Source organism: Necator americanus, chromosome III (genome assembly GCF_031761385.1).
Source record: "Necator americanus strain Aroian chromosome III, whole genome shotgun sequence".
Lineage (NCBI taxonomy): Eukaryota > Metazoa > Nematoda > Chromadorea > Rhabditida > Ancylostomatidae > Necator > Necator americanus.
The window spans coordinates 1,421,942-1,444,128 of record NC_087373.1 but is presented as its reverse complement, the minus strand read 5'-3'; the positions used below and the strand labels follow the sequence as shown (position 1 = coordinate 1,444,128).

The 22,187-nt window shown below is 39.3% G+C and overlaps 3 protein-coding genes across 6 annotated transcripts; 2 read left to right on the top strand and 1 right to left on the bottom strand.

The window, feature by feature from the left end:
• Position 1: 1 nt before the first annotated feature.
• On the bottom strand, positions 2-4,841 carry RB195_008294 (uncharacterized protein; the record flags this gene model as incomplete). The annotated part of the gene is made up of 13 exons (XM_013437935.2): positions 2-169; positions 1,004-1,162; positions 1,241-1,345; positions 1,402-1,470; positions 1,646-1,929; positions 1,993-2,072; positions 2,133-2,278; positions 2,493-2,589; positions 2,646-2,872; positions 2,944-3,067; positions 3,289-3,373; positions 4,021-4,138; positions 4,575-4,841. The coding sequence occupies 13 exons, from the start codon at positions 4,839-4,841 to the stop codon at positions 2-4; spliced, it is 1,929 nt and encodes a 642-aa protein (XP_013293389.2).
• Positions 4,842-6,252: 1,411 nt separating this feature from the next.
• RB195_008293 (uncharacterized protein) lies at positions 6,253-9,735 on the top strand (the record flags this gene model as incomplete). 2 transcript variants are annotated; one of them, XM_064194723.1, is made up of 13 exons in its annotated part: positions 6,253-6,551; positions 6,602-6,604; positions 6,643-6,689; positions 7,484-7,556; positions 7,621-7,741; positions 7,800-7,947; positions 8,015-8,162; positions 8,219-8,359; positions 8,488-8,567; positions 8,642-8,793; positions 8,873-8,970; positions 9,020-9,098; positions 9,616-9,735. In XM_064194723.1, 13 exons carry the CDS (start codon positions 6,253-6,255, stop codon positions 9,733-9,735), a joined length of 1,509 nt encoding a protein of 502 aa, XP_064045867.1. The 2 variants fall into 2 exon arrangements, with proteins under 2 accessions (XP_064045867.1, XP_064045868.1); XM_064194722.1 differs by lacking the exon at positions 6,253-6,551 and having other exon boundaries at positions 6,602-6,689.
• A 243-nt stretch (positions 9,736-9,978) lies between these two features.
• RB195_008292 (uncharacterized protein) lies at positions 9,979-21,871 on the top strand (the record flags this gene model as incomplete). 3 transcript variants are annotated; one of them, XM_064194721.1, is made up of 32 exons in its annotated part: positions 9,979-10,065; positions 10,126-10,270; positions 12,186-12,367; positions 12,491-12,633; positions 13,106-13,265; positions 13,335-13,442; positions 13,759-13,851; positions 14,334-14,430; positions 14,503-14,584; positions 14,635-14,767; positions 15,372-15,543; positions 15,805-15,949; positions 16,007-16,112; positions 16,167-16,263; positions 16,727-16,788; positions 16,844-16,981; positions 17,126-17,252; positions 17,797-17,891; positions 17,968-18,101; positions 18,155-18,189; positions 19,194-19,199; positions 19,480-19,549; positions 19,581-19,621; positions 19,847-19,929; positions 19,980-20,074; positions 20,246-20,310; positions 20,926-21,009; positions 21,072-21,199; positions 21,304-21,399; positions 21,465-21,613; positions 21,675-21,725; positions 21,787-21,871. In XM_064194721.1, the coding sequence occupies 32 exons, from the start codon at positions 9,979-9,981 to the stop codon at positions 21,869-21,871; spliced, it is 3,294 nt and encodes a 1,097-aa protein (XP_064045864.1). The 3 variants fall into 3 exon arrangements, with proteins under 3 accessions (XP_064045864.1, XP_064045866.1, XP_064045865.1); XM_064194720.1 differs by lacking the exons at positions 19,194-19,199; positions 19,480-19,549; positions 19,581-19,621; ... (7 more) ...; positions 21,675-21,725; positions 21,787-21,871 and having other exon boundaries at positions 18,155-18,293; XM_064194719.1 differs by lacking the exons at positions 9,979-10,065; positions 10,126-10,270; positions 12,186-12,367; ... (16 more) ...; positions 18,155-18,189; positions 19,194-19,199 and adding an exon at positions 18,438-18,482 and having other exon boundaries at positions 19,480-19,621.
• Between the last annotated feature and the right edge of the window lie 316 nt (positions 21,872-22,187).

The following is a 22,187-nucleotide window of genomic DNA, read 5'->3' as shown; positions in this document are numbered from 1 at the left end:
CTCATCGCGGCTTTTGGAGAGCTTCCCGTCCACCAGGAGCTTGGGCTGAACGATCGTACAGGGCCCGCTCGGACTCGGTCAAAGTGCATTGCAACAATGGTGTCAAGTCAGCTCCTTCCACCTCAGAGTTATCATCGGAGTCCAAAGAAGGCATTTCACGACGTTTCCCCTTAAAACAATAATATATGATACAACAATGATATATGTGATATATAATATTAGTAGCGAAACAAAACTGCTGATTCTTAAAGAGTGTTTTGTTAAGTTAAAAGACAAAAACAATAGGTAAGGTATTGGTTGATCAATTCTTTTGAGATTCGCCTTCAATTCATGCTCGGTTGAGGATTATGGATGGTGCTATACAAAGACGTGAGAAGCCACCCGATCAATCATGTCAACGTTTTTACTTTTTCCAGTCAAATTTGGTACAACCCCGAACGAATGAAATGTTCAACTGGCTGCCAAGTATCGATCGTTCAGTCGCAGCGGATTCTCCTACCTCTGCGCTACACCTGTTCTTTTAGTCGAATGTGTTGATGCACCCCAGATCTCGAATACTTTAGCTTGCAAAACTAGATTTCTCTTTTTCACCTTGCTGATGACTCCCACGTACAACACAATCCTATTTCTCTACGCCTCATTTCGCTTGCTTTCTTCCACTGAGAGGACACTTTCAAGAATTCTTGTTCACAGTAACTGAACCCAAGCCACAAAAAAAGTGATAAGAAAGTCTAACGGCTAATTTCACCGTACTGCTTTTACCATTTTTAGTTAACAAACACTACACCCACGGTAGTTCAAATGATCGGAATTCCGTCATTACTAGCCGTAACCAACAAAATACACTCTAAACACGTAGCTAAAACTAATTTTACAACAAAATGTATGCTGTAGAGGAGACTCACGAGATAAAAAATTGCGATATTTTTGAAGTCAAAAAACCTGAGTACTTTTTACAAGTGGGAGCACAGGCTGAGATTACTGAAAGTACGAAAGAGTTCACCTCAAAATAAAGTCGCTCCTCATTTGCTAACCGCAAGTGTTTCCTCGCCACCAAAGTCTCTAAGCGAGTCGAACTGCAACACGAACAGGGCTCAGGATGACTCGTAATTGCGGCGAGTTCTTCGTTCGACAGCTTCCGCCACCTTGGTACTTCGATGTCCTTAAAATTGAGTTCTCGTATTTTCTCCGCCGAATTTATGGGCAAAACGCACAAGAACAAAATGAAAAGAAAGCTCACAGAATACTTGGGCATTTCCACTCTGACTTTGAAATATGAATCTATGCTCGAATCTGACTCCGTATCTGACTCAACCCCTAATAGCCTTCGCGCTCGCCTGCGTTGCTGCAAAGTGTGGATATGCTACTACAAAAGGAAATAAAAAAGAAGAGCAAGCTCACCTTCTTTTTGTTTCTCGCTCGACGGATTTCGTGTCTTCTTTTTTCGCTGTATCCCCCGGCTGTGTAAGACTGAACGAACAAAAATTTCGGATCAAAGACTTACTCCAAAGCACATAACCACAAATTTAAATACACTATGTAGAACAATCAACAAAAAAAAAACAAGGATGAGGCAGAAATTCGAACCAAAGGTTTAGCTACAAGCATCAGGAGAAGGATATTTACAAAAATAAAAATAGCTCACTTTGTCCTTTCGCTCTTCCTCGCTGTCTTCAATAGATGAAGAATCGGTCGACGATACAGAACTCCTCACATTCATTCGCATTTTCTTCGACTTAGAGATAGTTTGCCCTCGTTCTATCTCCTCTGCGTCGTCGAATTGTACAGGAGCACATCTTCGCCGCTCTACACCTATCGCTTCCCTGTTCAACCAGAAAGGAACATCAATTCTCGATCTAATCGCAAACGCGGGATTCATTGAAGCCATTCTCGCAAATGCTTCGGCATATCGTAAAGGAGGACAGGTGACTGAAAGTGCATATCAGCATAAGATTGCCAAATTCATTACAGACCAACAAGGTTTTTGATTACCTTGAGCCATATTTAGCGCGCAGGCGCCAGTAGTTCCGAACGAGTTAGCCTGGTTCAAACCAAAACCAGCGCATCCGGCACTGCATAATTTCATAATAATCAAAAACGCAAACTTTGCGAGCAAAAATATTGGATCCCACCGGAATTGATGGGTATAACGATTCCTTCGCGTAAGCGTATACCGAACATCTACAGGACGGATTCTGGCACAAGACTGAGGATCCAAAGCCGCCGAGCACGATGGCACTTGACCGTCCACGCACAGGAACCCATCCAGATCCTCAACCTGAACATCTAAGTTAAGAAATACTAGGTTGAGCCGGATTGTGAAATGGCTAAAAATCATGGATCCATACCACGTTTATGGTCCAACTAGTGTAATAGACTACCACGTATTTTCGAACCTAACGTTCACTTTTATCAAAGGCTGTCAAGGAAGCAGAAGGAAACAATCTTTAACGAATTCTTGACTAAAGTTAGTAAAATAAACAAGTAGACACCTGTCGGCTTATATTCTCGATTTGCATTGAATTTTCAGCCATTTTATAGCTCATAGTAGCTTTCATCAGTCCATACTTCATGACAACTGTTTCAACCCTAGAAAATGTAATACGTTATTTTCAGCGATGGATGGAATTTTCTACAGAACCCACTTCTCCTTCACTTCTATGTCCGAAAGATCAGTGCTGTCATCGTATTCCTGACTTGCCAGAAGTGGTCTTGGTCGTGGCAGCTGCACTTGAGCGGATCGTTTCTTCACAATTCTCGCCTCATCTTCACCGAAAACTTTTGTAACCATATGGCGAGGCATTTTCTCTTCAGCAACCGATTTCAAACGTCTGGCGGCCATGGCCAGTTGAGTAGCCGTCTGAGACTCGAACTAAAAGAGTGGACAACATGAATTACGGATCATCTGGTAAGCAAAATACGTACGAGAAAAAAAAAACTAACCCCTGAGACAAAAAATGTGAAAGCATTGTGCTCTCTTCCTTTGTTTATTTTGTCGACAACAGTCTTTCGTCTGGTTACCTCCACTTCACGCCGTGATGTAGTAGCGTTTGGCAGTAAGGGGCCTCTGAAAGCTCTAGCTGCATTCATCAGCGACGATATAACGACTAGATAGCAAATAGATAGATAGATATATAAAGATAGCAAATAGATAAATAGATAGATAACAGGCAATAGAACGATACAAACGAGAAAGTAAGTGGTTCAAAAAATAATACATTACATATTGGTAACAAGGAATATACTGGCTGGAATACTTTTGCATGCTTAAAGTGGTGAATCACTTACGACGCCCCAGTGATCCCAGGAGGATTTTGTGGTGGAGGTTGAGTCTTGCTTCTGGAGCTTGGAGATGGTACAGGTGGTGGAGAAACTAAAGCAAATTGAGGAAAATAATTAAATCACATGATACTTGAAACGATTAACTTTTTTCCACTTCTACTTAGGATGAGATTGCCAGCTAAAAATAGAATAAATGCAAGGTGAAAAAAACTGATGGCAAAACTATCTCTTACATGGCTAATCGAACGAAAAGCCAAAAAATAATGATGAAACAATGTCTGCGAAACAAAAGCAAAATCTCTGAAGAGTTTCTGGAAAAATTAAGTTGAGTTCAAATTTTCCACTTGCGAGCCAATCTCTAATATAATATTTATTGCATTTTGATATCATACGCTGAATTTTAATGACTCTAGGAACGAATGAGTCGCTAAAACAATTCTTGAAGTTTCAGCAAAAATTCTTCAAACAGAGCGTTACTCAACACGCCATGCATGATTCCAGTACCAGAAATAAAAACCTTAAAATTAGATTGAATTAAAATCAAACACATCAACTTTGAAGGAATAATAAACTGTTTGAGGAGTAGACACGCTAACTACGAACTTTTTTTTTATTACAAAGTCTTAATTCTCAACGTGCTAGACTTTACGCGAAACTCGTACAGCCAGAAGATTAACCTTCTTGACTAAAGATGCTTCCCAGTCATCAAGGAAAAGAAACCGTAAGGGCAACACATACCAAGTGCCTTAGCAGAACCCAATGAACTCGTTGCAGATTTATCATCGCGCGAAGGGGCAGGCGACGGCGGAAAATGTGTTCCATGCGCTGAGGACGAGGAAAGTGGTTGTGCTGGAGCCTGAAATACCTAGCTTCCGTAAATGTGTAGAGCATAACCCTATAAGCATTGCTACAACTGCCACTTACAATGTTGGAGAAGTCGAAAAGCAAACAGTTACTACTCTCAGTTTATCAGCTCACCGACTCAACATTACACTTAGCACGCAAATAGCAAAAAGGGAATCAATAAAATATGATATGTGTTCCATGTGCTCAAAAAAGTTTCAGTTCCTCCTCCGCCTGTTAACCACAGTCTCACAGAGAAGAATTCCACCCCATGTGTGCTCAATAGCCGAGCATTTCGGATTGAATAAACTATCTATTACACTCCTACATAAAAATCACCTAGATTTATCAAATCTTCTTTTGAGGGGCCTTCTCAGCGGTGAACTCTCAGCTACCCCAGAAAAAGCCAACTTCAAATTGTTTTGAAAAAAAAATTCTTGTGAACACACCTTCCCAAATCCATTCACTTGGACGTGCAAGGGCCTTTGCACATCACTGGAGCTTTGATTAACATCATTCGTAGGGTCCTTATTCGGTAGACCATTGAGTTTCACATCCGAATGCTGCCCAGTCTTGTGTACGATTTGGGGTGAACCGATATTAAATACAGAGGATTCTTGCTCTTTTAGAAGCATAGTCGCATCTGTGATCTGGAGTTTTTCATGTTCCATCACAGTACTCGCAAAAGCTTCGAGAAAGTCTGGCTTTAATCCCATAAGATATTGACTTCTGCTGTCTGATTATATTCCATCCACACATCCTACGCGCACATCAGAAAACAGCATGCCACTTGTAGTGGGCAGACACCTGAAAAAAAACAGGAAGGTGTTATTTTTGGCGATGATTCGAACAAAAAAAAAACGAAGGTGAAAATATGAGAAAACAAGGTTACAGATTTCCAAGGAGCAATCGTTAAAATTTTTTGAGAATGAGGGTGAGAGGTTCAGTCACTGACAACATCTATTTCATAGCTAGCATAGTACGAATGGTAGCATAAGACAAGATTGGAGTTTTTTTTTCCAGAGATTGGAGGCTTGGATAAGGAAAATCCTTGAATTGTTCAAAATTATCTCCCCACAAACATATTCGTAACTTAATGCGACATTTGCGACCATAACATGGAACAGAAAACAGATAATGCCGTAACAAAAACCGTGATTGTTGCAGCAGTTAATAACAACTGCCGATACGCAACAAAAAAGTTGCATTACGAGAGTTCGCATACGCTTGAAAAGTGTCCGACTTTCACAGCATAATGAAGTTAATCATGTAATAATCCCTCCTGATATTTCATTCACATTTCATTTTCGAATTTCAGTAAGATGACAAAAAAACAGCATTATACATTAACAAAACACGGAGACGGTTTTCCAATTAGAAAAAAGAAGCACAATCTGCATGTCACTGTGACTGTTTCAGATCCGAGCCTACTAACAAAGAAAACGATGCAACAAAAAGAAATCTTTAAAAGAATAGTTTAGAAAAAAGTTTTCATGTAAGGTGCAACGGCATGTTCGAGCCTTTACAAGGTTTTTCTGCTATGAAATACGGAACTAACAGCTCTGAGTTTTTAAACATGCTGTCATTTTTTTGGCGCCGCGCCAGAATTCGAAAAAGTCAAATGAAAAAAGTACGCTATGATGCAGAATTACAACAGTAAACAGATATCTAACAGATAGAAAGAGAGCGGGGAACACTTAGAGACAGATATACTACTTCAAGATATAAAGAGAATTTTAAGGGAGAGGACTGCCTAATCACCTTCTTCCCAGAAATGAAGAAAAAACAGTTAAGAGAAGGATTTCGTCGGATTTGCGTGAGAAGCTTGAGAGGAATTCTGTGAAATAGAGCACACTGATCAATGTTTACAGAGAATAAAAACACCACAAATGATCTGGAAAGTTTCGCACGAATATGAATCTTCAGGAAAGAAAAAACCAAAGAGATAAGCAACTACTAGATACCAGTAATACTCAACTGCTATCAGAACTAAAATTATGAGTTTAAATCCCACGCGGTATACAATACCACCGACCCCATACGAGAGCACCACAGTAAAGGGCAAATGATGAAACACGTGACCTGTGCCGGCGAATCAACCGAGCGAAGCCTAACCTAAACCAATCAATGCAGACAGAGTTCCTCGCCATGGATGCAGTTGTGGAGCACATAACGATGTCCACAACGACGTCACGAAAGCGTCCGGACGGACAGCAGATCCGTCCGCACCCGCCGACGGCGTCGCAATTCGAAGTGTGGGTCGCAAAGCGGACGCGACGCGTCCAAGAACAGCGCCAAACCGCTCCACGGTCTCGCACAGATCCCCTGCAATATCGACTTTGCGCGAAATTTCTCCGCTTTAAACGACTCGTCGATGGTTACGTTCGAATCTGCCACTTTCGGCGGGTTATGATGTGTGTTTTGGGGTATGTTGGGTTTGTAGATGTAGATGGTAGTGATAGTTGTTTAGTTACAGATGGTGAGAATGGAGCATGACAATATACTTGCTGCTTCAAGTAGTCGCTTTGTTTCTGATGCCTTAAACTCGGTTTGGATTCGATTTGGTGAGTTTATGTATATCTTATGAATATTCTAAGGTGCTATTAGTACTATATTATAAAGTGCCCTTAAAATAAGTACATTCGCCTTTACTTTACCTTACTTTATTTTACTTCGCCTTATTTCTCTTATTTACTGGCGCTTTTATTTCTAACTTACTTTTTTTTTCTTAGTAACATTAACTTACATGTCATGGACCCTCTAAGACTAATGCTTAGACCTTAGGACCCCGATTGGTTTAATCTGTTTATTTGCAGAAATAAGGGCGCCGCTGAGTGGCCCTCAACTACATTTTCTCCGGAGCTTTTTCATAGGAACTGCCCTTCAGTTCTTATCCTTGCACATATAAAAAGTGCTTATAATTTTTTTCGATAGAAACTGGCTTGTAACAGTTGCAAAGATTCTGTACACTGCCTGGTTCATCTTGTCTCCTTTTCACATTGCCATGCGCTCTATATTGACCTCTCATAACCCGCTGCTGCCAGCCGTTTCAATTATTCGTTTAACTGTGAGAATCTATTATAAGGTGCCAAAGCTGGGCTAATGTGCTGTTTGGATGTTACTATGTTAGATCAAGTGCATCAGTTTTGAACTGCGTCTACGTGTCGTGAAGCTCCGCGATGCGTTAGTCTCACTATTTCTGCTCAAAGAAATTTGGCTAATATGAGAAGTTTCTGTTGCGACACCAATTTATATGCACGTAATGACTACTAAAGAGTACTATTTGTAGGTTCAGTTTAATTCCAATCTGAAACCCTTTGAAAGAACCATCCACGTCAATTCATTCGAAATCTTGCAGTTTCTGACTTCGATTCACTTAATGACGCAGAAGGCTTTCATCCTGAATTTGCTCATCAACATTTCGGTGATAAGTGAGTATTTGCTATGTTTTCTTTGTCTTTATCGTTATGGACATCTATGAATAACTCAATTTAGTGAAACTATTTACGGGTATGATGATCTCGCAGTCAATTTGTACTACTCAGCCACGACCATGTTTTTGTACCCAGAGCTGTCGTTCTCAACAGTAGTGTCGAGCGTTGAGAAGGACATGAAAGTGGGAATTCTTATTGCATTTGTAAATGTTGCATATAAGTTAGAGGTAAATTTTTAAGGAAGATAACATCATAGCTAAGCTGAAAGATCAATTGCCGAGTGATCAAATGAGCATGATGGTGGATTCAAAGGAACAGTTTCAAGTGCTACTGGCAAAGCAAAAAAATTTCAAACCTTATGGAGAACTGATCACGAAATTCAGTGCGAGTAAGTATTTTCTGTCTTCAAATTTTCCATTTTCGCGTATTAGTATTGTTACTTCCGGTTATCGTAGGAGACAAATGCTTCGAGTTGTACAAAATCACTGAGAGCTCTCCGGAGTTTGATAGTTTCCTCGCTAGGGTCCAGTCACTTGCTCTGTGGTACATTGACGCTTCTCAATACACTGACAACAGCGACCCTCTTTGGATGCATTATTTTCTGTAGGTTTTACTGTTGGTTTTTTGATCTTGCTAGAAAGTCCTTTGTTCTTTCCTAGGTTCGAGTCCAAGGCAAATGAAGCGGGCGATGGGTCACGTGTATATGCTCTTGCTGGGTATGCTTCGTTGTACAGGTTTTACGCATACCCAGAGAGAATAAGGCCAAGAATTGCACAAATATTGCTTCTGCCACAATTCAGGTTCAAATTTATCTTCCCTTATTCAAAGAAAAAAACCCAACCAATTAGCTTCTGTAGCATTAGATGGAACAATTTTTGCGTGGACATTTTTTTTTTGATAATTTCCTCAGAAGTCCACACTGTTGCAGGAAGAGCGGCATAGGCGCCAAACTGCTGAATGCGGTGTATAAGGATCTTTGCTCAATAAAGGCAGTCTTGGACATAACTGGTAAACATTTATTTGACTTTTATTTCCTTTCAGTTGGTCTTTCTTCAATTTTTGTTGCGAAATCCTCAGTTAAGCTGAGGACCCCGCTGACAACTTCGTCCTGCTTCGTGACTACGTTGATTGTGTGAACTGTTCCAAGCTTCCGGAATTCGCTCCTGAGAAACTAAAGGATGGCTTCACCGCTGAAATGAGAGATGCAGCACAGCAGAAGTTGAAGATCAACAAGGTATCTTTGGACGCATGGACTATTCCCAACAACATTCTGGAATAGGTTCTTTTTCCGCTAAGTGAATGTGTTCATTCAGCGTCAATCTCGTCGTGTTTATGAAATATTACGTCTCAAATGCACGAACATGAAGAATCCAGCAGAGGCGAAGGCCTTCAGATTGGATGTGAAGAGAAGGTTTGATTTTTTCCATTTGTTTCTTCTTGATAAAACAAAAGTGGTCTAGGTTGGAACTTCCTATGAGGAGGAATGAACGTGATTGGAAGAAAATTCAAAGAGCCCTGGATGACGATGAGTATGCTCAGGTTTGTATTTGCTTTTTTGCAAGTCTATTAATTTGTCTGCTATGTTGTAATGGTTTGATTTCTATTTCGAAGCATAAATTGAGCCGAGATTTTTTTCTTCTGAGAATTCACAAAATAGGGCGAAATGAAATTGCGAATTTTGCATTAGATCCTTCATCAGCAGCAAAAAAAAGTTTCTTATATCGCTTTTATATTCAAAATGGGGTATTTGGGAGGTACACGCCAGTAATTGGTTAGCACTATTGTTTATAGATGGACAAATAAAGCCTAAATATAAATTTTCCTTGGATCGTAAGTTGCAGTTGGTAACTTAGAGCATTTATGTATATATCCTTGTTTTTAATTCACTCCTATACAGCTCATAATAAACGTCAACTGAAGCTTCCTTTATCGTTATTTTTTGGCACGTGAAGTCACCATAGCTGCAGATGCTTCCGTAAATCTCCTGCTTGATGTCTAAGTTTTCTGATTTCTGAAAAACTTAAGCGTTCGGCAAATTGCGAGTCAGTTCTTATAGGTAGCTGCTTCATGCGTAAACACAGAACAAAAGATGCAACAGCTGCAACAGCTCTACGAAGCGGAAGTGGATGCGTACAAAATGACTATTCAACGAATGACTGTTCATCCAGATATTTAAACGACAATGTAAATCAGATATTCCTGAAAAGAAGAATTTGTTCGATCTCCTTTGTAACATATAACATATTAAAAACATTTGTGTAATTTTGCAATTTTCAGAAGAAAGCATGCTATTGTTCATATTTTTATTTCTATTAATAAATTTGGGACTGACTTCTTCTTATGTTGTAATATCTGCATGGAACAGTGACATTTTTGTAGAACATGAGTGTGAGTGTAGAGAAATGAGGTCTCACTTCAGATGGAGGAATTTTCGTTTCCATTTCCTCCGTATGACATACAGCTGGATCTAATGAGGGAGATAAAGCAGTGCATTGATAAGCAGCAGGTTATTTGAAACTCCTTGTTGGAGGCAATGCGAGTGAAAAGTAGGAGTCATTGTTTTTAGGTTGGGATTTTCGAATCTCCAACAGGAACAGGGAAATCCTTGAGTGTTTTGTGCGCGACGATGACATGGCTTGAAGAGTTCGAGAGACAAACCGAAGAGGATCTGATCAGGAACTCGAATCTTAAGGAAAGCGTCGACGAAGAGGGTGATTCTATTTTCAGATACGAAGGAGAATTCGTTCAACTATTTTCAAATACAGTCATGAACTGTACTGATGCCTTCGGGTGTGACAAGTTGATCCTTTACGAGTATTAACTGCAAATGTCTCGAAGGAAAATATTAAGAGAATAATTGTCAAAGTTGAATCAAATGCAACAGAAAAGAAAGAGAAGTTTGTAGCGTATGTATACAGAGGTGGACCTTGAAATGTTAAACTAGGTCCTTGCGGCATGACGGAAATTGGGGACACTATACTGCAGCGGGTCGGTTGTACGGCCTGGAACAGATAACACAGATGTTCTTCTTTGCCTCTGGAGATGACACCCTTATCAAGGGGTGAGAAAAGAATGATAAATTGTTTCTGTGAGAAGTCATGGTTGCACAAACAGCGGAGAAGAGACTAGTAACCTTTAGAACTCAGTTTAGAGAATGAATGACACTGTTCATGCACTTTTACCTTGTATACCAGTATAGTAGGGTCAAAACGACATGAAGCACGGTGCATTTGCGTAAGTGGCTGCGCTCCAAGCAACGCGGGGGAGAAAGCGGCTGAAGTCGAGGTGGGACCATTGCAAATTGCAACTATGAGAGGCGCTAGTATGGGTCCCACTTATAACCGCTACGCTCCGCGGCACCGCTGCGAGCGCAATTGCTTGTGCAAGTGCGCCGTGCTTCATGTCTTTTTGGCCCTACTGTATATCTTAGTCGCAAAGCTTCCTTAACGAGCAGTTGCTGAGTGAATGTATAATTACTATGAACGAAAGTTTAATGCATTGTCATCTAGAAAATTACTAGGAAGTATTCACTTTCTTTCTTGGCTGCTTAGCACTTCAAGGTAGGCAAAAGCAGCCATGCACATCATCGATTGTCTTGTAGAGTCATCCGTCTCTAAATAGGACAATGCTTTTCGGCAACCGCTGGGGAATGGACGCACAGGCCATTATCCAGGAATTTTTTTCCAAAACTGCCTCGTCTGTCTGATGAATTCGACTTATACTTTATCTATGCTTTAGCTGCTGTAAGGACCCCAATGTTAGATAGGTATTACTACTTCTTTCAATTTAGAATCAGCGCAGTGAACACGGTTGCGACCAACCTTGAACCCATATAGGTATAATGTGGCGGACGTTTTTGAGTACGCATTTCGTTTGGTCCTTGGGGGTTTCTCATGGATCAAAGCATAATTCAACAAATGCACAAATTCAATTCAGCAAATGTATACCCAGCTTTGTTGACAGGGAAGGGCCACGCTGACTCTGATATTCTCTTCGATAAACAAAGCAATGAATAAGGACGCCATCAAGCGAATGTTTTGCTAACAATGTTGTTAGCCTGTAGAAGTGACCTAAAAATCAGTATAATTAGTAATTGTAAAGTAAAATGTAAAAATGTAAATGTAATTAATGTAATTAATGATGAATGTATTTAATGTAAATTACTAAGTAAAAATTAGTAATTGCAATTAACCCCAGTATATTCTGGTTTTAAACAATGCGAAACAGATTAAAGTCTTATATTTATTTCTCTAAAGTTAGTAAAGTAAAGTTAAGTTGCCTAATTAATTAGTGAGCTCATAATTGGTGAAAAATCACTTTACAAAATTGCATTTTGCACGCTAAAGAGATCATGGAATAACAAAGCATCGTCTTCTGTAAACTCTGTGTGATGAAGTATTGATCAAATTTTGAAAAATTTGAAAATGTGGAAAGGAACTAATTGTTATCCATTGCTACATATGATGGAATTGAAACTGGAACACCTGACTGTTAGAAAGTTCTAGTGCAAAATGTAGTGTCCAGAAGTCTTCAGTAGATGCTGCGAATTTTTGGATTCTAAGAAGATTAGAAACTGTTTTAGAAAGCTGATATAGCACTGTTTTGTATAAATTTTAAACAATTTAGACTGGATAGCTGCACACAAAAAGAAGTTGGAAGTGATGAGAATCAAAGATGACGCCTACGACAAACTGAAGACGCTACAGAAGGTTAAGGAAAAACTAGCAGATGCAAACGCTGGCTTTATAAAACATGATCGGAAGCGTCGTCACATCGACGCTGAGTCAGAGGAAGGTGGCGATTTAGCGGTGAGCGCATTTTGAGGCACTTGGAACTAAACATTATCTTATGCTTCTTAATACCTCCATTTCGTTCCCGTCTAATAGCACCTGGTTTTTCTCGTATGTAAGGCATGTAAAATATTTTTTCAGGAATGCGCACCACCTGAAGATTATGCCTCCGATGAAGAGGTGGACCTGGGCAATGAACAACCTTTGAAAGTTGTGAAGGTGTTTTATGCATCTCGTACACATTCTCAGTTGGAGCAACTTCTAGACGAGTTGAAGAAGACGAGGTTTGTTGACATCTTTTCCTTTTCATATCTGCTAGAGCAATGTTACGATATTACGGTGTTCCTTCTTGTTTTATGCAAGATATGGAGGTTTATTTGTCGCGAATTCGGAAACATTGCCCTAATAATTTTAACTTTACGTAATCTTCTGCAAAATTACCCTCTTGGGAAATAAAAGGAAGTTGCATAAGTGGCCTTTTAGGAAAATGCACACAAAGCTGTCTTAAGATTTAATTCAGAAATTCAGTGGAGTTGGACTACAGTAGGGCTGATTTCTGAGGGGAGGAAAATCAGATTTGTAAGTAGTGGAGGAGACTCAGCTATGAGGTTTCCTATTTTTTGTAACTGTAAACTTGGAGGGAATTAGAAAATTAGCGAAGGTCTTGTATTTCAAGCACACGGGGCCTTCTAGCATTACTTCTTGTTTTCTTTGATACTTTCATGCTGAAAAAACGGCTGGAAACAAGATTCTCAGGTTCGCTCCTCGTGTTGTTACGGCTGCGTCACGACAGACGCTTTGTGCAAATGATAGCGTTCGTCATTTGAAATTCAGCCATTTGATCAATGAAAAGTGCATGGAATTACGAAAAGGATGCGGCGCAGAAGGGAAACGCCTGAAACTTGACGGAAAAGAGGTTTATCTCAATTTCCAACCATTTTTCTGCATGCGTCGTAAGTATGTCTATCTAGCCGTGTACACTTAGAATTGCTCGACTTCTAAAAAATCCTGCAAATGTCCCTACTACAAATCCGAGACTATTGAAGAACTTTCCAACGAGATCCTCGCCAGAGTCACATCCAATCCGAAAGAAGTGAGTTTGACTGGTATAAGAACGACCTTGGAGTTAATTACTCGCAAATGTCTGGTGCGAGTGGGATCATGTCCAAAAAAGTTCAACCAAAAAGGTCTAGCGGAAGGAAGTGCAGAAAATAGTGGTAGAATCGTGTAGAATCGTGTAATTGGAAATGAATGAATTTTATTTTTTTTTTGTTTGAAAAAAGGACAGTTCAAGTCAAATTTAATTAGGATTGCGAAAACTTGTAGGAATTTTTGGAATTTTCTCGTTTTACATAATTCAACGATTCATATGGTATTCATGTTTGTAGTAATAGCAGCTGTTTTTTTAGGTATTTGATCGTGGAAAACAACTTTCTGCGTGTCCTTATTTCTCTACGAGATTGTCGTTACCGCTTTGTCAGCTGGTTTTGCTACCGTACCAGGTAAAACCAATACCAGTTCTACTATTGCTTTGAAGTTGGAATAATTTACTGTTAGTACTGTGAGGACTTTAGGTGGGGTAATTTGAAAACGATATTTGATAGAAAAAAGAAACAGTGTCTCCGTTTCTCCGATCTATGTATTTCATTCCACTACGTATCAGTTCTAATGATGCAGCTGGTACAGTGTTTCCTGGAAAATAGGGTCTCTGACGTTGTTACCTTACTGTACTGGGAGTAAATACTGCTTTTCATTTAGAATATAATGCTGACGTTTTTCTGTGAGCGCAACGTTTTTGTCCACTTTACACTTTAACGCCTAAAAGTTCTCTTTGACCCAAATTCTGACCGATCAACAAGTGAGACCTGGCTAGTGAAACATAAAAAGACGGGGTGATTTTTCTAAAAGAAAATTTCGAGTTTTTTATTGTTAGTTAGAAAGAAATGCCCAGGAAGGGAAGAGTTCTTTCAATTTAAGCCTATAGGTGGTTCTTCATGCGTCAACTCGAGCCGCTTGGGGAATTGACTTGAAGGGAAATGTTTTGGTCCTCGATGAAGCACATAATGTACTGGAAACATTAGGTATGACAATTGCTTATTTGCTATGTGGATAAGAAAAATAGTTTTTTTTTTGTCAAATTGCCTATTTTTCAGGATCACTGTATTCAGCTGAAGTCACGTCAGTTTCTACTACACTAGCTTTGTCGCTAGTTCGTGAATATATCGACATTTACAGGTGGATCAGTATACACAATGTAATTTTTTCTCACAATATTTGCATTTCAGATCTCGATTAAAAGCCAAGAATCTAATGTACGTGAAGCAGATTCTGGCCGTTGTAGCCGCTATAGACCAGTATTTGCGAAAAAATTCTTCTAACTCTGACGAAGTGTTAACCATCCAAGGTCTCTTGATAACGGTACGTTTTGCTAAAGCGGTATTCCTCACCAAGAGGAAAAAGAACGAGAAGAAAATTTGCTTTATTTCACTTTTCATAGTAGTAAAGCCATTTCTTTCATTCTTTTTAAATAGATTTTTTCAAGTAATATTCGTGACCGTACATCACCGTTGATATCCGTATTTCCCTAGCTTTTGATCTGTGGCGCAGTTATCGCCGTGTGTATAGTAGAGTCTAAACGACATGAAACACGGTGCAGTTGCGTAAACGGCTGCGCTCGAAGCGGCGCGGTAGAAATAGCGGTTGGAATCGAGTTGGAACCATCACGAACTGTAGCAAGGAATGATGCTAACAAGAGTTCACACTCTATCGTAATCATTATGTTCCACCACACCGCTTCGAGCGAAGCTGCTTAACTGCACCGTGATTCATATCGTTTCGGCACTATTATAGTATTATAATATAATATTATATTATACTTATTATTTTATATTGCTGTAGTTATCCTTTGTGTAAACAAGGAGTTCCTTTGTGAGCTATAAATGTCTTTTTCTGCAATATATATTAGTTTTGAGATGTCTTATGAATTCTTCTCTTGCTTTAGTTCCGTCTTTCTCTATTTCAGCTGGGACTCACAGATATAAACCTATTCAAACTTGTCCATTACATGGATGTTACCGATATGTGCAGGAAATTTCATGGATTTTATGTACGATCATTGAAATCGAAAGTAAACGTTTCGAAACAACCTGTCGCCCAGGGTGGGATCGCTAAATTGATGGCTGCTAAGAAGCCAGGTATAGTGAATTTGAAGTAATACAACTTTTTTTTTTAATTCCCGCTTTCGAAGCGGAAATGTGATTTGTTAGGATTTGTGATTTGATAGGAGCAAAATCGATATAGGATGCATTTGGCCCACTCCGTAAGCATTATATGTGCAGAAAGTCCCCAACTGAGAAGTATTTCATCGAATGGGATGGCAGTCATCCTTTAATTTAATTTTTTATTTGCATTATTTTCTATCCAAGCTCTAATACCATTTTTTTCTACACTTTCAGCGAATCCCGAGCCTGCTCCGGCTGTGGATGATAAAAATCGAACCTATCCGTCTCCACTGTTCACTATTAAAGGATTTTTGGAGGCTCTTAGTAACCGATGTGAAGATGGGAGAATCGTAGTTGAGAGAAAAGGAACTGCTGCCAAGTAAGTGATTATCCTGGAAATTTCGAAGAAATCAATCGCTGCACGAAGTATGAACAGACTGCGCTTCATACTGCTAAATCCGGCCTCACGCTTAATGGAAGTCGTGAAAGAGGCGCGAGCGACTCTTCTAATTGGGGGAACAATGGAGCCAGCCGGTCTTTTGGTGCTGTTATGTAATACCTTCCAGAATGTATGAATATCATTACGTGCTCTCCAGGTCGACTGTCTGTCCCGTGCTGGTGTTGAGAGTGGAATTCGACGCTTCACCTGTTCCCATGTTATCGACGATCACCAACTTCTTGCGCTTTCTATAGGTTTGTTTGAGTTCTTTTTTTGTCCAGAGTAGCCCAGAAGAAACGAGCAAATAGTGCTTAATGAAGTGAATTTGAATCTTTGAACCTTAAGTGAATTTTCCCTCATTTTTCCTCGCAGATGCACCTCTCAACTCTCCTATTTTCTTTAGAATATCGCAGGAATTCATTGGATACTTTTAGAGGGGTTTTTCCTGCGGAGTTTTGTTTTTCTGTAAACATGAGTGCATTAGACTACAATATTGTATATTTATTTAATCATCTAGTGACTACTCTATTTCTTGAGTTAAGATCTCAAGAAAGTGCCTGAGTTATGCCAAGCACCAGGACTTCAGTTCGGCTTTCGTTTCTTTCTATCACACGAGTAGCGAGATTGTGCTTTTTTTTTCTCTGGGAGCAAATGCGTCCTATAAATGATCCTTATTCCCTCCTGATCTTCAGTCCATCAAAATGTTTTTCTTTTTAGCCCAAAATTCTCGAAATGAGCGATTCACCCTTACTTATGAATCAAGAAATAATGTGGAATGTGTAAGTTACATTAGTTTTATTGAGTAACTCACTGGACACAAATTTCCACTTACAGGTAAGATCAGTAGCAGAAACTTTACTAATGCTGGCACGGGAAGTACCAAATGGCTGTGTTGCTTTCTTCACCAGTTACGACTACCTGTCCCAGTTTTTGTCAGTTATACAGAAAAATGGGACGGTGAGGAAGTGTCAGGTTGGTTGCTAATCTTTGTTGCTGGAATCGAACAGTTTTCGATGTTTCTCTTTTTTTTTTTTGAAGTGTTCAGACAGTTTGCATGAAATTTATGATGAATTAAGGTGATTGTGACAGTATATATAAATAACCCTACTCTTTCAGCTGAAAAAGGAGCTGTTTGTGGAATCTCGCGGCGCGTCTGTGGACATTTGGGATCGCTTCGCAGCTGCCGCTCGGATTGGAGATGGTGCTATACTGTTCGCGGTGGCTGGCGGGAAACTTAGCGAAGGTGACTGAGCTCTTAATTTAAAATCAATCTCAAATGGATTGGTTTGGGGCACATGTGTAGAATTAAGATTGTATTATCCACTATCGATATCCACTATCGATTAGAAAACCAAATATCATTGTGAATACCAGTTTGTAAGTATGCCCCTCCGCTTCGTTAATCAGCTCCTGCAGTTATAGTGCTCGCCGCATATCTTGGCCTAGGTGACCGAGAACACGCGCTACCTGTTCCCGGCCTAAACTCCCTCTGCCTTCCGACTTCTGTTAGCTTGCAGATTTCAGCGAAGTGAACTGGGTCTACAAACATCGACACTTGGTGATTTATTCATTTAGAAGAGATTCCGTAGGTGCAGTTAATATTTTTTGATAAACATCTGTACTGTAAACCGCTGAGGACCTGTAGGGCACGCGGCTTGCTTCAGACTGATATTGTTCTAGGCGAGAAACACCATGAAAAAGAGGAAAATAGGGTTGAAGTGCTATAAAAATTCAAGAAAGTTCTATTCTAGTTTTTAATTTTTTCTATATCTGTTCTCTCTGCTTAGGAATCAACTTCAGCGATGAGCTAGGGAGAGCGGTTTTTATGGTTGGACTACCGTATCCGAACAAAAACAGTGTGGAACTTAAGGAAAAGATGACGGTTTGCTTTGGTTTTACCAGCAGTTGATCTTGTTCTAACCAGTAATTGTTTGTTATTTCTACCACCTCTTTTACAGTACCTGGATTCTCAACTGCCCGGGGGAGGAAATCAGCTGTATCAGTCGCTGTGTATGCATGCAGTTAATCAAGCTATAGGACGAGCCATAAGACACAGAAATGACTATGCGGTGGTGTATCTACTTGATTCGAGGTACAGATGTTTGTTAATACTTATACTTAAAAGAGCGTTCCATCACATTCCAGATTCACTCGGAATGACATTATCTCGAAATTACCCGGTTGGATATCTAAACGTCTCAAGTGCCCGAGTTCTTTTGCCGAAGCCATAGGATTAACAAAAATGTTTTTCCAGCAGAAAAAAAAATTAAGTGAACCCATATAATCTGTAAGAATCACGTTTTCAAGGATACTAGTGCTGCTTACGGGTATTTGATATGTTTTACGTGTGTTGTTTATGTTAAATTACAGCATTTCACAATGACTTTCACTTTTCTTGCACTTTCAATCCAATTATGTGTCTTATGCAATGAATAGTCATGCCTTCAAAGAGTGTCGTGCCATTTGTAGTTTAGTATGTCCATCATATCGCTTTCATATAAATACAAATCCACCGGTCTTGGATAGTGCGATGTGGTGAATCTTGACAGTAAAATAAAATTACGGAAAACGAGAAGAAGAATATTTAACGGTCTTAACGATTGGTATACGGTCCGACCCATAACCTACTATCTCCATGCAATACTCCATTATCGCATAGTTGAGTCAGACACTTTGAGGAACATCCTCTTAACTCCTCAACAATAAAAATTGTCCCATAGGCGTGCAAATATGACGGACAGTGAGGACGAAATACGATAGAAACCGTCTAATCTAGTACGTATCGGCTTCTGGCACCTCATATTTCAATATTACATCGTAAATCAAGTGGTTTTGATCGGATTTCATGCAAAACGGCCGGAAGAACTGCACTTGTGCAGCCAATTTTCTTACTCACAAGAAGTAGTTTGTGTATAATACACCTATGGTCAACACAACAAATAAATGCAGAGAGTCCTCAGGACTACATCCATCCCGAGATCTTGTCGTCAGGTTGGGTGTAATTCCTGAGTCTAAACTTCGTTGCGCTTTATTCGACGTCGATGGATTGCGTCACAAATTTTAACCGGGGCGCAAAACGTCCGAAACTGCCTGGATTTCGTGTGATAGTGTTCTGCTTTGTACAAACAGCATCTATATTAACAGCCATCCACTTTGAAACGAGCTCTCAAGACCTAGAGTTTAGAAGTAGGTACGTTCAGTTCTTTGCTGTTGTTTTTGGTTTTTGTGCAGTCTTACATTTGGTTTCTTTGCATATCCTCATTTTCTTTCACCGGCTAAATCATTGTTACTTTTTGAAGAATGAATCCACTGAAATCGGCAGAAACAAAAGCGTTTGTTGTTATTTGGCATACTCTCGTTTTTTTTTCTTAATATCAAGACCACTAATTCGTGAAATTCTTACTAATTTCCCAGTTTTCTGGTGAGCAATTGATATTTCTTATTTTTTGTACCCAAACACAGTCATTCAGAGCATGCTGCTCACACAACACTTATTCCTTGCTCCGCTAAGAGGGTTTCGGTCGAAACCTTTATCCTACAGTCGGTTCACTCGCGAATCGTTAAGGAACAGATTACATCGACAAAACCTTAAACAACCTATTAAAGAACAAGGTAAGACAGTTTCTCTTATCTTCGTTTGAACTTATGGTAATGGGTTTTTCCACCCGACACAGAACAGTAAGGACATGCTCTTGTCAGGCTCATTATCCCACATTTTAACGACTAACACTGTTTTGTGTCGTTCTGCGTTTTATTCGCATTGTTTTGCTTTTCATATTATTTTGCTGTTTTATATTATTTTGTGTTTTGTATTTTATCGAACTTGAAATTTTCCAGGATCTCAAGCTCCTTATGCTGCTGATATTATTCCCGTTCGTCCAGTCAGTCACTTGCTGAAAGCGTTAGGGTTTACTGTTGCGGTAAGCACTTTTGAAATTTCTTTATGACAAGTTGTTAGCGTAAAGTCTAGGTTGGCGCAGGTGCGTTTACTGTCTCAATAATCAGTGACTACGAACGACAATCACAGAGTTTGAAGACATTGTTCGAAAAAGCAAGGTTCTCCAAGTACGTCTTTTATGAATTCTGAAGAGTTTTATACTTCCGTTGCTGTCTATTCAGCTCAGCTTTACTAATTTATGTTCCATGCATAACTTGTTAGTCAGACTTCATGGTTACTGATTAGCTTTCTTTTATATTTTTTTTTACTGTTATGATATGAAATGTCTTCAGTTTCAGTTTTTCCGCGAATGACTGGAGAAACCTGAGTGACGGTGACAAGTGCGCCCTTTACCTAGTTGGCGGTGAGTTTTTCTTTAACTGAGATACTTTGAAATTATACGGCTCTCCTTTATTAATCAATTTTTTTTTTTTTGCTTTTTTTTACAGTGAAGTAACTCGGTATTGCTTAGGTGTAGCTCTTGTACATTATAACTAAAACAACGTCGTTACCATCGTTTATCATTATAAGATTGTAAATTAACAATGGTGATAGCTACCCAACCTAATCTGCCTTCAAACTACGTCTGTCAAAAGTGCCATCTCTGGTGATAGTTGTCTGTTTTTGACTGTATGAAAACTGTACAAAATAGTTGCTCTTTCTCGTAGAGTCGTGATTGATTGATCTCTGAGAGCTAGTTGTAGTAGATATTCTACGATTGGAAATGTGAGGAGTTCAAACGAGAATCAGTTTATTGTTAGGTACTGTATTACTACTTCATGATGCCGTTTTTCTTCCAGTGGAGTAGTTGAAAATACAGTATGTGATCTCAAAAAGCTCTCAAAAATATAATTTACTCTTACTGTGTGCATTTGAATACGGCTGATGATAGCTGCACAATTTGTCCATCTAACTGTAATGCATACTTTTCCTTGAATTTTAAGCGTTCGTTGAATTTAGTAATGGTGTCTGTTTTCAGCGAACCTTTTGGTTTTTGCTTTATGGAGGGTGAAAAAGTTGCAGCTTTTCATGTGGCGATATTTCAGCAACAGTTTCTCTTCCAGTTGGTTCTTTTTTTTTGCTTATTGTTTTGTTTGTTCGTTGACGTAATTTTCACGAATTCAGAAAGTCTTTGTATGCCCATGGCGTTAAGCGTCTTTTCTCACTACAGTTTAATCCATCTTGCTCTAAATATGTATGTGGTCTGGTCTTTCACAAATGTTACCGTAGACAAGTTTCTAGGACCAGATCAAGTTCGTTCCAGTTTTTATTTTGTTTTATTTTTTATATTTATTTGTTTTGCGAGCACAACTGTAAAAATGTTATTTTTCTAAGGTAAGTGAAGCGTATTTTACAGTTTTGGGCGTTCTATTTGACGGCTGGAGTAGTTTCATCATTATTTGGTCTTACTCACAAAGCTTTAGCAAGGTCTTCAGTACGAGCTGTTGGAGCGGTAAGTAGTTGATTTTGAGAAATATTGTCCTTTGACGCTTCTCGCATATATGAATTATTCATTAGAGTGGAGCGATTCTTGGAATGTTAGGATATACCTGCATGAAAATACCTGAAGCACGGCTCAAAATTGTATTTGTACCTGGTTTTGATTTTTCTGCTCAGTCAGCAATCATTGGTATTTTGCTTTTCGATCTGGCAGGCCTTTTGTTCAGGTATTTTGTTAAGTTTCTAATGCGTTCCAGTTCTTCCCCCTTCTTAAGTTTTCATTCCCAGGTTTCGCTTGTTTGACCATGCAGCTCATCTAGGAGGCACTTTATTCGGCGTGTGAGTGTTCTCTCTTTTCACGAAGTTTCCCATGTTACATTTAGTGTCACTGTCATTTTAGTTTTTACGCACTCATAGGCGACGATCTCATTTGGAACAGTTACGGCAGTATTGTGGAGCGTGCCTATAGATATCTGAGAAAGTGATGAATTTTTCCAAATTTCATACCTTGGATCATGTTGTGTTAATAATCCATTGTTTCTTTTTGGTGAATGTGGAAAGAAAAGGTTTTGAGAAGTTCTTACTTTCCAATCGACTAATTGTGATTATTTGTAAATATTATGAGTTTTCAGAGATGTAAACGTTTCATTATGATGCTTGAAAGAATGAATAATCATTTTGTTCGAATGTGCGTGATGTGCCTAAGGGCAAGCTTGTTTATCTTAGAGATTGTAGATGGAGCGTTTTTTTAAATCCACTCTTTCATTTGCGTGGAACAACATACTCCAAGCAGCACCTTTC